Source organism: Branchiostoma floridae, chromosome 18 (genome assembly GCF_000003815.2).
Source record: "Branchiostoma floridae strain S238N-H82 chromosome 18, Bfl_VNyyK, whole genome shotgun sequence".
Classification (NCBI taxonomy): domain Eukaryota; kingdom Metazoa; phylum Chordata; class Leptocardii; order Amphioxiformes; family Branchiostomatidae; genus Branchiostoma; species Branchiostoma floridae.
In genome coordinates, this window is record NC_049996.1 from 10,069,800 (window position 1) to 10,086,510 (window position 16,711).

A 16,711-nucleotide genomic window follows, 5' to 3' on the forward strand; every position below is an offset into this window, starting at 1 on the left:
GGTAGACGGCACGACGAGGTATGTCCTCGGGTATCTCCGTGAGCCCCATCCCACCACAGGCCACTACCATCTCCCCGTACAGGGATACCGTACACTTACAGGCTGACGGACAGGCCTGAACAGTAACAGCCGTCATGGTCATAGACAGGAGGAAAATGTCTCTTAATGTCATCGCTGGTGTTTTCTTTATCCGTTCACTGTACGATCTGTAAAGATGAAAAAAATATAAGAATACACGTATGTAGAGTGGGGAGGGGGTAATATTATAGGTCCTGTGTCCACCAGCATTTAGATTTATAACAGAATTGACAAGGAATATTCTGTGTCAAATTTTCGAAAATAAACCTTTAGCCATACCTCATAACGGCAGGTTACTTCGGTGCGCTACAATTTTCTTTATTTTCTCCTAAAAACTACTACTTCAATACAATGAATTTTGAATTGAGTGCCCGTTTTCGAATATATAATATTCCTATAGACAAGCTTTTAAAAGACACAGAAATTCTTGACATAAAAAAGAGACGACGTAATTATACACAAGATGACAAAGTTAGGATTCGTTGTTTGACTAAATTTTAAGCTAACCAACACTTGGTAAATGTGCGTTCTAACGAAGTCCCCCTTAATGAGGCCACGTGCTATTTTTTTCACGTGTGCCTCAAGACATTCCCCGTGTCTTTTAAGGATTCAATTTTAAGGAGTCAAAAACACAACAGAAAAAGTCATGTTGCCCTACCTTTTTATCAGACGTAAATCCGTTTGATTTCTTGTCTCGCAGCAGAAGAGATTTTTTCTGACCACACGTGGGGTGCCTCTGTCTGTAAATGCCGCTTCCTACGAGCACATGTCCTTTATATGCTGTCCTACAAATATTTACCTGTTGCCAGGTAGGATAGGGTTACATCTTGAACAAAGGGGTTTTCCCGCGTGGAAAAGAACTGATCACGGTTGCATCATGCTGCACATTGTGTTACGGCATGGTGGATCATTACGTTTGAAACCGTCGATGGCAATCCTGTCTAGTCACGGTGATATGATTGTATGATAATCTAGTGTAGTCATTATGATAATCCAGTATAATCACATGGAATCTAGGGTATCTCCTTAGTGTTGACAGGCCACGACGTTTGAGAGTACCTACACTGCTTTTAAAAGAGCAATGCTGGTTTATTTTGATAATAAAGTATATGCCCATGGTGCTGTCCAAGATACGGAGATACAGACGTCTTAATATCTATGAAACAAGGCCCACATATATATACGATCTAAACTGTCAGATGTACCCCATATATAGACCTGTAAAAGTGAGGCTTTACGTCTCAAATAACCGAAATACTGTGCACGATAAATCATAGACAGCCACATTATAAAGGATGTAATCTTGAACATTTGGTATCATTCTATACCTGTATAAATAGCCTTTGGATCCTACATTTTATGTGACTGTTCAAAATATTACAATGAAGTCTCATGGAACCTTATAGAATGCGCCTGGTTTGGCTAAGTCTTAAAAGATTTATTATGTGATCCTTCCGATGTATTATTTGCGAGAAGGAAAGGAAGAGATTGTAAGATCAAAGGCGACAGTCTTCTAATTAATACTATCAATGGGCAGTATGTCTTATGAGAACTACATGTATGTGTTAAGAGTTACTGTATTGGACATGTACTCGGTGTTTGCAGGGTGTATTGTCTTGTAACTGCACCACGTTGTTGACAGTGCTGAAAGACAGTAAACACGGCCATTACTAAATTATTCAGAACGGTATCAAATATATTACCTGTCTCGATAATCTCAAGACAGATTGGACACATTGGAGTTTACATACACTCAGTCTTATGCGCCATATGTTCCACAGTATGACGTTGTACACAGTGCTGGTAGACAGTAAACACAGCCATTGTAAGTGTCGCTAGGACGGTATCGGATGTACATGTTTCACCTGTCTTTGTGAGCGATGACCTGTAAAGGTCATAGGTAAGAAGTCGGTCATGTGAGAATCACAGGGTGACGATATCGTAACATGTTGCAATAAAAAGTCTGGAAACTGTTCGGATCTTATCACAGCAGTCGCTGCATCTGGTACAGCTGTGTACTATAGACGCACGCAATCAAACTGTTGAGTGTATTTTTGGCCGTTTTACGCCAGAGCTCAGGTGTTAGGTTTACGGTGATCTGAGAACAGCTGGTGTCCTTTAAGATTGCTACGTCATCCGGAATATTTCTTTCGCACCGCCGTGTGAGGACTGCCGTAAGTAGATTCCAAGAATTCTAAAGAATAATTTGCAAACATATCTGATTTATTTTGGTTTTCGATTGTTATAGAAATGGGGGAGATCTTAGAAATTAAACAAAACGGAAGGAAACAAATGGTAACTGTCACTGCAACCGGCTGATAGTTCAACTTTGACGTCATCAAGTAAAATGTTAAAATATTTGATATACCTAGCTGTAGATTTAGTCGAAAATTCCCCACAATGAATTAAGGAAATCGAGACAAGAAATGTTGTTTTCAAAATCGATATTTGATTACTCTCTTGTGATATTTGATTACTTCCCGGGAGACAATTTTCCATTACGTCACACATGCGGGGGTTCCCCTTTAATTAAGCTGTTCAGTTCGTAACGGAAATCACAGTTCGGGATGTAAAAATGACTTATAGACGGAATGATGAGCCAAAGGATGCAAACGAAAACGAAAACATGCACAAAGATACATAGATATACGAAGACTAAACGATTTGCCCAATTTTCAAGGTTGTGCTACCAACGAACAGAAACAGGAAGAGTCTTTGTGACTCAGTCGAACCGCCATTTTCTACATAAAATGGCCTCGTCACTGCTACCATTTTACCATCTTGCTCTTGCTGGAATTTTTCCAACGAACAAAAATGTAATTTAGCATTATCACAAATCATTATCAATACAGAAGACAACCTTTTCAGAGCAAGAAAGAGAAGTGTGAACAGTTCCTTATTCTCTGTTTTTCTGTGTATTTCAGATATTGTTGACCTAGGTAAAACCGACACAGACAAGTTCGGGCAAGTTCTTAACATCACACCTCGGGGCTTCTTCAGATCAGAACGATACATCCATTCCACACAATGACAGGGCTTGGACTGGTGCTCGTCCTGTCTGTACTAGCAGTTCATACTTCGTTCAGTCAGAACGTGACGGACTGCTCGCCGTGCAGCTGTCAGCCAGATCCCGCCGGGGGAACCAACGTGGACTGCAGCGGGCTGGGTCTCACCGCGCTACCGACCAACCTTCCCAACGATACGGTGTCCCTCGGCTTCAAATACAACAACCTCACAACATTACACCTGGACGAACTGTGCAAGCTCAGACTCCTTGAAACTGTGGACTTGTCAAAGAACAAAATATCCTCAATACGCGGATCTTTTCGTTGCTTCGAATATCTTGAGTTTCACTTGTCGAATAATTCGTTAGAAACCCTTGACAGAAAAACGTTTGGGTCTTCACTAACACGGTTAAAGCAGGCGTTCTTGTTCAATAACCCATGGAAATGTGACTGCCATTTACTATGGTTAAAGTTAGACATGCAGAAATACAAAAACAAGTTTCCACCGAAGGAGGTAAGATGTCAAAGCCCAGAAAGGCTGAAAGGGAAATTGTTGAAGTATGTCAGCCCTGAGGACTTTACCTGCCCGTTTCCACTTTGGGGTAAGATATTGATCGGTGTGACCTGTGGACTACCTCTTGTTGGTATAGGAATTGTGTTGGCTTTTCGGTGGAAAAGGAAAACAGAGGAGAAAAAACGGAAACCGGTTTTCATCAAGGACGGGTGCGTGCCAACAGCCAAATCTCTGATACTAGAATGGACTTTTGCAGAGGGTTACAATCCAAGGTCATGCGTTATTTACATCACCGGTGGAATAGTTAAGACTATCACCGTGCCAAACGAGCAATGTATGGATGGGATTTGGATATTAGAAGTGACAGAAGGCATAGCGTGTAATACAGAGTACACCGTTCGTGTGTCTGGGGGCTCGGAGACAGACCAGGGACCCTCCAGTGACACTATCTGTCTAGTGACCGTTAATCCAGGTAGGACAAGTTTTATACTTTTCTCACTTCTTTTTTTGGCGGGTGTGTGTGGAGTGTGAAGAGAATCATATTTAAGTTTCCCACTTTTTCTATGCTTATGCAAGAATATAGTATCGCAACATATATAAGCATTGCTGGCTAAAGTATGAAAGAAAACATGACCTCTATGACACATTCATGGAGGTAATTAACAAATATCGAACGAAAAAGACCCATAGAATGTACTTTACATCACACACAGGGGTACATGTGGTAGGACAACACGAAGAGCATACAGAATACCAGAGGAACTTCTGGATTATAGGTCACGAGGACGACCAAAGCCGAATAGAGAAACTGTGCAAAGCTCTGGAGAAACACCACGACCTAACAGGCGGGACGGAGTATAGGGACTTCGCGGGTGGTGACAGTGTTTTCGACAACCTAGATAATGCCATCTCCACCTCTAAGATAGTGATTGTTGTGTTAAGCAATAACACCAAGGGGGACTGGGTCAAATACCAGATACAAACAGTCCGCCACTGTCTACTGGGCAGTGATAAAGAGGTAGACGGAAGTCAAAGATTGATACCAATTAGACTAACATGTTGTCGCATACCGCACTGTTTGCGGACATTAACAACCTTAGATGTGTGGAATAAGTACTTCTGGAGAAACTTGCTGGCTGCTTTTAACAAGGATACTTGCAATGATGATAATAGCACGGCTGAAAACATACCACTGGTTCAGAACAATGAATAACTTGTCTTCTAGCATATTATCATGTACGGCGAAAGTGAAAGGTACCCAAGTCAGCAGGCAGACACAATGGCGCGCTTTGTGTCGTCATGTTAAAGGTATGCAGATTTGGTACGAAAGTGAAAGTTAATTTGCTAGGTGCATTTTGCGTGATGCTGCTTGTATTTTACAGATCAAATGTTGCGCTTATTTGTACACTTAGACCATTATTTTCTTCTTCGACATTTTATGTTGTGAACAGGGATATCAGTGTCTGTGGTCCAACTGTAGACTACGATTTACAAACTTTAACTTTATCAACTGGAAATGCACGACATTATTCTTATGTTTAATACACTTTGTCTGTATATCACGAAAGTTAAAGCCCACATCATTTCAGTGTTATTAGACGCGTAGCTGAACTGAAAACCATTTCCTTCCTGTACACCCTTAACACAGTTGTGTACATAAAGTATGCAATATGCATTACCTCATTTCTGAAAAAGTTGTACATTACAGATAACCTATTACAATCTTTACCTTACAAATAGATTCTGAACCATTTTAAGAGAAAGACAGTGGCATCTATGTAGTACATGAACACACACCTTGCGAAGTCAGTCCTTATACGTACTGTACAAAAATGGAATATACGTCAATCGTACAATGTAGACCATACTATCTTGTTAATGTTAACCTAATGTCCATATACAATGGTTGAACAACGCTATTCCTGGTCCCTTGTTTCTCTTATAGCTAAGGTAGCTTTGTGATATTAATCACTGTGGCAGTTATTAACTTCAAAGTCAACTAGTGGCAGTATCTCTCTTATGACAGCTTTAAGGTAACGTTACAGTATTTTGATAAACACAAGCACACAAGACTCTATTGAAAAGGTCCTACCTGCCAGCCCCTACTGACTCTCTTATGATGGCATTTGCAAATTCTTGGCCAATCTTAGTACAGTATTCATTTACTCCATAGGGGAGTCTAGTTGGTACCATCATGCAGAGCAACTTTACATGTAAACTTCTCTGCTATCAGAACGTGTGGGAATCATCGGCCTTGTCTCAACCTCTGTGCCTGTGTCCTGTTTACCCCTGTGGTACTCTTTACCGATTTTAAACACTATCAGCAAAACAACCAAGACTGCGACTGCCAATACAAGGATGGTCACGATTGTGGCTCCCCTAGACAGGGGTTTCTGGCTTCCCCTTTCAACACGTGGGTCGTTTTCGGGAGTGGTGGTATCGTCTCCTTGTTCCGTGTCCACAAATGTGACTTCTGTATCACATTTGAAGTCAGACAGGGGCACGTCTGACACGAAAGACCCATTAAGGTTATCGGGACTGTTACAGTACACGAGTCGCTCGCTGTAGACGGTTGTGTCGTTTGCGTACTTTTCCGCCAGCCATTTCAGGTGGCAGTCACAGCGCCAGGGGTTGTTGGCGAGGAAGACGAAGAACCTTCTTCCGTCTTGGTTTGCCGCGGCAAGAGGGGCTGCAAAGGTTTCCTCAGAGAGAGCTTGTAAGGCATTACCCGAGAGGTCGATGTTGTCTAGGTGAATAAGATGGCGGAGAGCCCCACGAGAGATTTTGCGGATGTTATTGTTGCTTAGGTCGATACCTTTCAGTTGCTTCAGACCCTTGAAATCGTGGCTGCCGATCTTTTCCAGGTTGTTGTACTTCAGAACAAGCCAAATTGTAGAATCTGGGATGCCGGCTGGGACTTGGTCGAGGCCTTGGCCGCCACAGGTTACCGTCATCTCACCGTGGGAGTCGACACAGTCACACGGGGCCGGGCATTGTGGAAGTTGTTGGGAGAATAGCGGAGTCCACAGCAGCGTGAAAACAAGAAGCACTTTCTTCCTCCCCATGTCGTTGAGTGTGTTTCTCAATGTTGACTTCTCCGCCTAGAGGTGTTTAAAGATAAGAATACTGCAGTCATTTGAAAGATTATCCAGTCTACAATACTGTACATCATTGTCAAATCTGAAGCATTGAATAGCTTACCGGTCCTGCTTCGTCTCACCGAAACGTCACCAGACGCCTTACGGAACTGATACCGTCTTGTAATCCAACTCTGTGGTTTTCTAATACAGTTAGCTAGCTTTAAAGACACCTAATTTTGTTACGCCATGCCCCGTCGGTAGAATGAAAGACTAGTGTGAAAAACAAATCGATGGGAACAGGACACAGCTTGTGTATGTCTACGTGGCACTCAGGAAACAATCCCCAAACATATCTTAAAAACCAGATTATTATTTAGATCTGAAGAGTTCGGAGCTACCAGTGAGGTTCTAGTAATTGTCACACGAATTGTGACTCCTGTGTTTTATTTTATGCAATCACATATACTATTGATTAAGAACAAATATTAGGAACTGGAAAATATCGGTCACCGTTAACAATGGCCAGAGTCGATGGGTACCCACAATATTTGATGAGTGAGTAAGTGTAAAGTTAGCCATGTTCGTGTAATTCATTTATGATAAGGTCATAGAATGTTCAACTGAAATGTTTGTCCTATTCTCTTTTTTGAAGTGATGTTCATTTCATAATTGACTATTTACGTCGCACAGCTCTTAAGAGAAGTGACACCATTTAGAGAAGTTGAGAGGCTTGTCTAAATAAGTGCCCGCAGGTGGGGAATTTTTGGGTAACGCCATATCGTGGGCTATCGTGAAAGGGCTACACCATAAGAAGGGGCGCCAATATGTCATGTTACTATATCGAGATAGCCATCGAGACTATGTTAAACTCACAATAGAATTAATATGAAATTACCAGAACCAAAGGGCCATGCTAAGATATGTCAATATTTATAGGCCCCGCCCTCGACCGATACCAATCTCTCGAGTGGACAACACGCCTTACTCTAATCAACCGTAAATGTCTCCTAAACAGGCAACTAACTCGTCAGGTTTTGACAGTTTCAATGGGCATGCTGCCTGAAATGTATACGTCCTGTAAGTTTACTCACATATTAATTCCTATATTCAAACGGCTACAACATAATTCAGCTGGGTACTTACACAGCTGTGTTAACCCCAACGTTGAGTTTAATAATCCCTCACCCTTGAAATGTCATTCCAAGAACATTGTGTTTGTAACACGGTTTTCACTAAAACGTCAAGTAGGCAAAGCATGTCTCCTCTTTTCGCGGAAGATATCCTCCTTCGGTAGTATAGTTGACCGGGCACAAATTATGTGCAGAAAATGACGTCAAATAAAATGTACTAACTTTGATGAGCCTCTGGTGACTCATGGAGAACTCCAAATCCCTGTAAACGTCCAGCAAATTTTGTCACCTGCCAAGACTGCCAAACTCTAATTAGACGCCTATTCACTAACAAACTCGATCGTCCAGTCATGCAAGGTGACATTGTTGTTGGGCGACCTCTTGAAACTAAGAGCGTCCATGTTGTTTATTTACAACGATCATAACTTTCTTCCCATTTCAGCTTGTGAAGAAATCTTTCCCTTCTATTTTCTTTTTATGTGACCTATCTCCAATTAACGTCACATTTTACATTCTATTCCGCTCCCAGCTTTGTTAAGCCCATTAAACTAAACCCTTAAGATTGAATGAAATAGCCCGACCATGTGTGTTGACCCATGACCTGCACTATGGAGACGCGAAACTGGCGGGCTGTTTGGTGTTTACCTGTAACGTTTAACATATAGGGTTTCTCAAGTAGATCTAACAGAGTATAACGGTCGATGTGTACTGAAATTTTCAGTCGGTTCGGGGAACTACTAGGTAAATGTACTTCGGATTGAAGAGTTAAAGATTATGTCTAAATTTGAAGTCAGCATTTGTGCCAGTTTATCGTCCATGAATACGTTCAGGTGACTAACATTTCTGTAACACCACATGTCGGCGGCCCACTCGTCTACATCCTCCCACACTAACATCCCAATGCCATATTGAGTTCAGAACGTGAGTATTGTGTTAACAATAAATTCTATACCGATGTTAAAATCTAGATTGGTAGTACGTACAATTTCATACTCAGTATAATTTCTCAAAGCACGTGTAAAGACAGTACACACCATCCGATATCAGTCCTACAAAATTGTAGCATTTCTAACACAACACTCTAAGTCTAAACATTTGTTACATACTTATAGATACTCAAAAGTAATAGTTAAGTGATAGCCTACCTTGATTTACAACAGATTTCGACGAAATAAAGCTGGATATTCTGACCGCAAGTTCAGTGGCTTGGCTACCATCGTGTGATGTTCTAAACAAAGGATTGCGGTTTGTTTTTTGCCGCTTATTTTCTGTGTCAGGTGATGGTTGTAGCCCAATGGCGACTTCCGAAAAGGTACATGCGCATTCGCAAAGGCGCACAGCTCTATTGTTTACCAACAAAACTGTTTTGGAATCGGCATTATATTACATTACCATGTAATACACTTCGCCTTGTGAATTGTTTCCAAACTCCACCGGGTGAAACACAAATACATCATTGGTTAACAAATTCCCCGTCATATTTTGTCCAATTACCAACAGGAAACAAATGGATAGATTTTGTCAATGCTTGAAAACATACCTTTGATATGTCAACAAACAATTATGTGAAACGTACTTTTTGAGTTAAAAATAACTCAAAATACACTGTGTAATGGCTTAGTACCTTAAACTGTCAGTGAAGTAGGCTTTTAATATCAATCTTATATGATTTAAACCAAATTATGTCTAACACTAATTCTATACATGTATAGCGATAGAGATGTGAAAGAAAGAAAATGGTCTCTTGCTGTTAGCTCATCTGTTGTCTTCGACGACTCCTCCAACAGGACGTAATTACGTAAGATATTATGACGCTAAGCTTGCATCTTTCTTTTCAGTGTCACCATACAAAAATACTGTTGATTTAAACCTTCATCAAAAAGTTGGTAAGTAGTATTTTTGATACGTTCAAATATACCGGAGTCCGGGTATATGACCACAGCTTGTAAGGGGTGGCACAATATACCATCAATAATTGATTAGATGTGTCACGTTATTATAATGGAACTAAAAATGTATGTGAAAGTGAAAGTGCCCGTCAGTGGTTTAGAGAGGGTTTATGACTATACGTACATACATATGAATCTAAAAATACACTAAATCTTTAGTGATAAAAAAACAAGACAAGACAAGAAACACCTTGGAAGAAGGAAACTAACTGCTATTTCATTTTATGATACAATAAAACACTGACTTTGATAACCCTGACATGACAAATCATTCCATGTCATCATTACTCTCGGGTATATTATTTTTCCCATTATCTTATATATCAGTCACAAATATACCCAGTGACGTAAGTAAATATATGGACTACAACGGCGATGTTTTCAAGTATCGGAATCGATGTATTCCAAGTATAAAACTGGTTAAAAAGTTCTGAATCCATTTGGAAACGTTCTTGCTTAATTCGTCGTTATATAAATCAATATGGTCGAGAGTGACAGTTGTATGTTTTAGTTTCCTTACAATTGTCACAGATATTTTACCTAATAGAATATAGTTTTAAGATATTATGTTCTCTGTTCTAAGACAAAACAGTATCCTTCCAGTATTGAGTGCGAATTCTGTCCGGGGCGGGGCTTAATACATGTAATATATTCATAGTCGAAATACTCATGAACAGTGAGTGCAGACACTCAATACGGCCGCACACATCTATCAAATAAACATATCTGCGCATCAAAACGTCAAAGCACAACAACACTTTATAGCTAAAAGACCAAGATGGATACAGAGATATGTACCTACCATTAGTCTTCACGACCGTCTGTATTTGTGCCTACAATATTAGAATCTATGTTTATACAGCTTTGTGAGCCCCGCAAAAATCTGTACCACCATATGCATCAGTACTTGTGTTCGCAAGTGCTGGATGTTTCGGGCACGACTATCAATATATCGTAGAGCACTGACGTCAGCATTGACATTTCTCTTTGCGTTTCTTTTGTCGAGTTAGCTCCCAGTAACAATTCACACACACAAAGCAGTGGTCGATATAATGTTGTTGTAAGTTAATTTTGTTATTTTGATGAATGAATGATAGAGCTTTATGGTTTGTTTACGCTCTTACAAGCTAAATATAGGAAATATTGATATAACAAAAGTACAATTACAGTATCACGAATGTGATATCTTCCTACATCTGCTGTCTAGTATGCACAGGTTAAACTTCTTTTCGCTCTAAAATTCTCTTCTCCTTTTGGTCTCTCCCTTACAAAGATTGTAACAAACTTGAACACTTGAAAAATTAAATAATTAGTTAAGTGGGAAATTTCACTGGCGTCAGCATTGCAGCTCTTTTTACAGCGTGCACGGCAGATAAGCAAACCTCTCATCAAATATAACTGTTACAATGATCACACTTAAATCACACAAGATCTTTATCATACATATCTAAGTTAGCAAAAGAACAGTGTCCTGTATGAAGTCCTGTATGGCACAAGTGGGGATCGTTGACTGCTACCTTTGGACCAGATAACTGTTCTATCTAACTAACAGATAATTCATAAATTCATAAATTTCAGGACATAGCATTTAGTTAACAATGCCAGTCTGTTTGTTTGTTTGTTTGCATAATTGTGTGTTTGAGGAGCAACTGCAAAGTAACACGTACCCTACAATGCATGTTTTTCTCATCTTGATTTACAATGAAACAACACCCATGAATGAGATGATAGCTGCATAACACCCATTTCACCCATTATCACTAGTTGAAATTACTTAATACACATATGTATATCATTAATTTTCATTATGATTAGTAGAGTAGTGCTACATAAAATTATCATTAATGCGTTCATGAAAAACTACAAGATACATTGTATATTGAGTATGATAATCATCCTATCCTATTAGTTCCTTAGATGAGTCACAGAGGTTTAGAAGATGTATCAAATGTATCAAATCACATGATCCTCAATAGTTTGTATTGCTAACTGTAGCATCCTGAAAGATTAAGATGGAGTATAAAACTCCCCCAATGTGTATTTTCTTTATATGTCTACAGCCAAGTGGACAACGTGGTTGCCGCTGCACCGGCTGCAGCCATGCCGCCTGAGATTGCTGGCCCATAAGCCGGAATGAATGCGGCCACAGGGGCTCCAATGGCCAATACTTTCCCTGTCGCCATTAGGGCCCCCTTACAGCCGCTGTATGTACATGCCTTCCAGTTCCACCTCTCCCACTTTGGCTCTTCGATGTTTTGGGCGGTGGCATGGAAGGCGACCTGGTTTGAACGACTCCCGGTGTAGAAGACCCAGCTGCAGGTCCTTCCATAGACTACGAGTTGTAGGTCACACAGTAACCAGGAACACTGATCACTGACCCATTTACTGGCGGCTCGCAAGAGGTCGGCATCCGACGTGATCGCAAACTCGGTGCCCCGATTCCTTATTTGCTTTTGTATGACATCAGCTGTCACCTTATCCGAACAGGAAATGGTAACTTCAGTTTCCTGGTACAAAACAAAAGTTCGGAGACTTCATACGTACATGAAATATTTTGGTTATGGAAATAACTTCGGCATTTACACAATCTAAGCATAGCTATGTGGACCTTCCGTAACTTACACAAGTCATAGGTATGAAATTCCTATCACTTACTACTTAATTATGGCACTTGATTATGCACATTAGGTCCTTCGATCTTTGCATAACCTGGTGTAAACGGCTCTCTGATTTATTTATTTATTTATGAATGTAAAATTTATGTCTGATTATGCTCGTTACTCGTCACAAACGTATCTTGTATAGTCTCATTATGCAAAATAGATCCTTACAGTTACATTTTTTTTACAAATGTGCAGCACAATCATAATATTTATTCATTAATCATGCAAATAAAGTCTTCCTCACCTAAGCTATATACACAAAGTACACAACAAAGAGTATTCAATAAGCTACGGAGGGAGAGGGGTCTATACAACTTATTCGTCCCTAACCAAAAGTAGGCACTCATTTTACCCCGAGTGAAGTGAGGAAAGTCGTGTTAAGTGCCTTTCCCAAGGACACAAGATCGATGACACGGCAGGATTCGGACCCGGGACCTGTAGGTCCTGAGGCAAAAACGCTGCCGATTACGCCAAGCGATCCCACAATTTGCGTCGTCAGGTTAAAGGTATTTGCGGTGTATTGACTAAAACTTCGTGTAGTCTTCTTTTCGATTAGCTAAGATAAATAAAACTTCTTGACCTTTAAACAATTAACGACTCTGTAAAGTTTCGTTCATTTCGGTCGTTACTTACAGGTAGCTTCCCTACTCCCATGAAGCAGGCCATGATGAACCCCGAGACACTAGCTAGTTCCTAAGTGCAGATTTGTACCTGGGTAAAACGTGAAATGAACCGTTGAGACAAAGCACATGACATGGATAAAAGTTGTAATTTACGTATTGGTAAAGTAGTGGAAGTCTGCGGTGCATATATAAAGCACCTTTTCACAGATGCAGAAATTGTAGAATCGAGAGGCGTTTGGAATATCGAGGGTTCGTTCTCATTGAAATGCGCAAATGCTATTACCAGTCTTTATGACTTGATATGAAGCAAATTACCGGCAACATCAATGCTTTCTTTACTTTCCCACAACACCTACTATGTTGTACGAAAGATGCACCACATCATTGTTATTATTGGTTGGTTGGTGGGTTGGAATAAATCATAGCCACCGTTAGATCCCACCGACTCAGAACGGATGTCGCCTGAGAAGACACTATGAATTCAAATAGCACAGTAACAACCGAAAAATGTAACGATTCAGTTCCCAGAATAATAGTTTGGCAGGTGGTGCTAGCTAGCAAGGCCCTCTGAAGGATCAAGTCAGATCACTAATGTTACTGATCTTGTACTCTGTGTTTGGTGTTTTATGTTTGTAACCAAATTCACTAAAGACATTACCGTTAGAGAAGGACGGCTGTAACATTTGGACACAAGACAAGACAAGAATTTGCCGTTTTTGTGATGCTTTGCAGTTTTCTGACTTTCATGAAGAAGAAGACAGGATTGTTTGCTTTCATTTGTGGCACATCTTGCAAACAAAATGTTTTACAATAATGACTGTAATTAACTAACGGTATCATTGTTCAATGCTCTATATGATATTTATTCAACCTGCATGATGTGTAAAAAAGCTGCCCACTTTTAAATGTCCCTACGTACGTCCTAAGCATACCTTAAATACTGTAGCCAAATTTTCAATGAGATGATCTATTTTGCACGTGCACATTTCAATGAGAACTACCCTGCATCGATCACGCTCATATATAAAAATCATCTGGTACCTGTTGCCTGTAGATGTGGCGCCTTTCACAAGATGAACAAAAAACGGTATATTAAAATTTAGTATAGCGGCACACCCATCACATGACACTGTGTGTATCAGAACACAAAGTAGTTCCTTGGAAGATTTAAGTTATTTTTTATGATGAAGCCTATGAATGCCATGTGCAAACCTCTGATACACTTGACAATTATGTTAATGTACAAAAACTGTGATATGATGTAAATATTTGTGATAGACTCTGGTCGGCGGCAGACTTTGCGCGGTATGCAGTGAAGCATCACGATAGTGATAATGAAAGTGAAATGAAAGTGAAATGCCACATAGATTACAGAGGTTCTCAATACTGTCAATACTCGTTGTATTTCAGTTGCTGATCCAATTCTTTGGGGAAGAAGGTATAGTATCTCTAGTTTTTTTTCCTTCCTTCATATACATTGCTTAATCGAAACATAGGGATTCAGTCATTTGGGAGTGCAAACAACAACACAGTGCATAATATTATGTAATGGCGGGCGGAAGGCACCTTTCTTTCCATTCGGCGACATCAACTTAGGTAACAGGTAGCAAACAGTGTACGTGTATCATGCCTCTTCAAACATACCGATCAACCAACACAAATCTATGTTCGACTGCAACCTGTTGCACAACATATAAACCGGCCCCTAGTAAAGGATTGATGGTAGGGATTTTGTCCAAGTTCTGCTTAATACATGAAAGGGACAATGCGGTCCGGCTACAAGTTCGCGTGCTGAAGACAAAGGGGCAAATTGAGTATCAACAATACGGAAGGTCCAAGGAGACCGTATGTGCCTACGGCAGTAAATTTGCAACACATTTGGGAAGGGAGATCATTTTCAGCCCAGTCGTCATCGGCCCACACGTAGACATTTAGGCGCCAATTATACCTAATGGCTTAGTAATGCTATTTTTACAGCTATGTTGTTAATTATTATTATTGCGTTGTTTCTATGTATGCACATATGCCCAGGATTACCTGAAAAATAGGCCTAGGATGACCTGACCTGTATTTTTCTTGGTTGAATAAATAAAGTAAAATTAAAGCAGCACGTACGTAGAGATGCCAAATGTAAACGATGTTTCGAAATGCAAATGTCCTGTTTGTTGAGCTTCTACCTTGATACACAGATTGCACTGAGCTACCAATTTTGAATTATACAATGTATACGGAGCAGAAACTTATAAGCATGCCTTGTTGAACTGGACACACAGCAAACATGGGTCAGTCAATGGGGTCTCCTGAAGGTCAACATCACCAGGCCGATGGCGATGAGTCCGACGGATACCAAGTAATGGTGAGTATGTAATGTTCTCTTAAAACTCCGCTTGAATCGTTAGCATGTTTAATAGTGTCTATCTATGATTAATGGCGTTGTATTCAATCTAAGGAAGAACTCGGAGACCACTTACCGGCATGAGATATTTAGAGCTCTTATGAATCAATTGTTTCATCTCTGATTCTGCAATTAAGCTTGTAATAATCTAGAAGGATTTTAATTGACTGTCTTCTTTATAGCAATGGAATAATAGATTTTCCCCACCAAATATACAAATTACAAAAAAAAAAAACATTTTCATGAACAAAGTGCGTTTTTTTTCAGACGGTTGAAGAGATCAACAAAATCCAACTCGGCAAGCTCATCATCAAGTACTGTGGACACGAAGGGACAACAGACAACGAACAAACTGCAAGCCTTCGCAGGTTACTGCAGCGGGCAATCACTAACCTGGAACCCCTACAGGAGCAGTACCCGGGGGTATGGAGGGATGCAGAACTCAAGATATTTGACCTGTATGGGAATGGTTATGTGGTTAAGTCTGGGCAGGGTTCTGTCAAGTTTGTAGTTCAAATTACAGGAAAAGGTGATGTTGAGCTTAGTAAGATCAAAGAGGAGAGTTGGTGGACCTCCATGAAAGCTCTTTTTAAGAGGCAAGATACTCAGCAGCTTCAGATAGAGGGTGCCCCTCCTGAACAGAGTAATGCTAGTCAAAGCTGGCTCTCTTCCTTCCTTTCGTTCTGGCCGTCTAATAGTGGTTCACAACCAAGAGAGGGTCAGGTAGAGGGTGTTTTCCAGATGGTCCCAGGCAACCATGCTGAAGATGGGGATGGGACACCTCATGGGGAACCTCAGGCAGAGGCTGTTTCTCCGATGGTCCCGGGCAGCCCTGGTGAAGATGGGGATGGGACACCTCATGGGGGACCTCAGGCAGAGGCTGTTTCTCCGTTGGTCCCGGGCAACCATGGTGAAAATGGGGATGGGACACCTCATGGGGAACCTCAGGCAGAGGCTGTTTCTCCGATGGTCCCGGGCAACCATGGTGAAAATGGGGATGGGACACCTCATGGGGAACCTCAGGCAGAGGCTGTTTCTCCGATGGTCCCGGGCAACCATGGTGAAAATGGGGATGGGACACCTCATGGGGAACCTCAGGCAGAGGCTGTTTCTCCGATGGTCCCAGGCAGCCCTGGTGAAGATGGGGATGGGACACCTCATGGGGAACCTCAGGCAGAGGCTGTTTCTCCGATGGTCCCGGGCAACCATGGTGAAAATGGGGATGGGACACCTCATGGGCAACATCTGGACGAGTTGTTGACCGAGCATGATAA

General features: G+C 40.9%; 3 protein-coding genes across 4 annotated transcripts; 2 read left to right on the forward strand and 1 right to left on the reverse strand.

Moving 5' to 3' along the window:
* Window positions 1–1,976: 1,976 nt before the first annotated feature.
* LOC118406080 lies at window positions 1,977–5,499 on the forward strand. Its single transcript, XM_035805940.1, has 3 exons — window positions 1,977–2,252; window positions 3,003–4,069; window positions 4,311–5,499. Exons 2-3 carry the CDS (start codon window positions 3,106–3,108, stop codon window positions 4,808–4,810), a joined length of 1,464 nt encoding a protein of 487 aa, XP_035661833.1. The 5' UTR covers window positions 1,977–2,252; window positions 3,003–3,105; the 3' UTR covers window positions 4,811–5,499.
* LOC118406081 (slit homolog 1 protein-like) lies at window positions 5,163–9,037 on the reverse strand. 2 transcript variants are annotated; one of them, XM_035805943.1, is made up of 2 exons: window positions 8,953–9,037; window positions 5,163–6,698 (listed from the first exon to the last, which is right to left on the reverse strand). In XM_035805943.1, exon 2 carries the CDS (start codon window positions 6,660–6,662, stop codon window positions 5,805–5,807), a length of 858 nt encoding a protein of 285 aa, XP_035661836.1. In that variant the 5' UTR covers window positions 6,663–6,698; window positions 8,953–9,037; the 3' UTR covers window positions 5,163–5,804. The 2 variants fall into 2 exon arrangements, with proteins under 2 accessions (XP_035661836.1, XP_035661834.1); XM_035805941.1 differs by lacking the exon at window positions 8,953–9,037 and adding an exon at window positions 6,799–7,174.
* Window positions 9,038–15,309: 6,272 nt separating this feature from the next.
* On the forward strand, window positions 15,310–16,708 carry LOC118405393 (collagen alpha-1(XIX) chain-like). The gene is made up of 3 exons (XM_035804890.1): window positions 15,310–15,398; window positions 15,705–16,647; window positions 16,692–16,708. Exons 1-3 carry the CDS (start codon window positions 15,321–15,323, stop codon window positions 16,706–16,708), a joined length of 1,038 nt encoding a protein of 345 aa, XP_035660783.1. The 5' UTR covers window positions 15,310–15,320.
* Window positions 16,709–16,711: the final 3 nt, after the last annotated feature.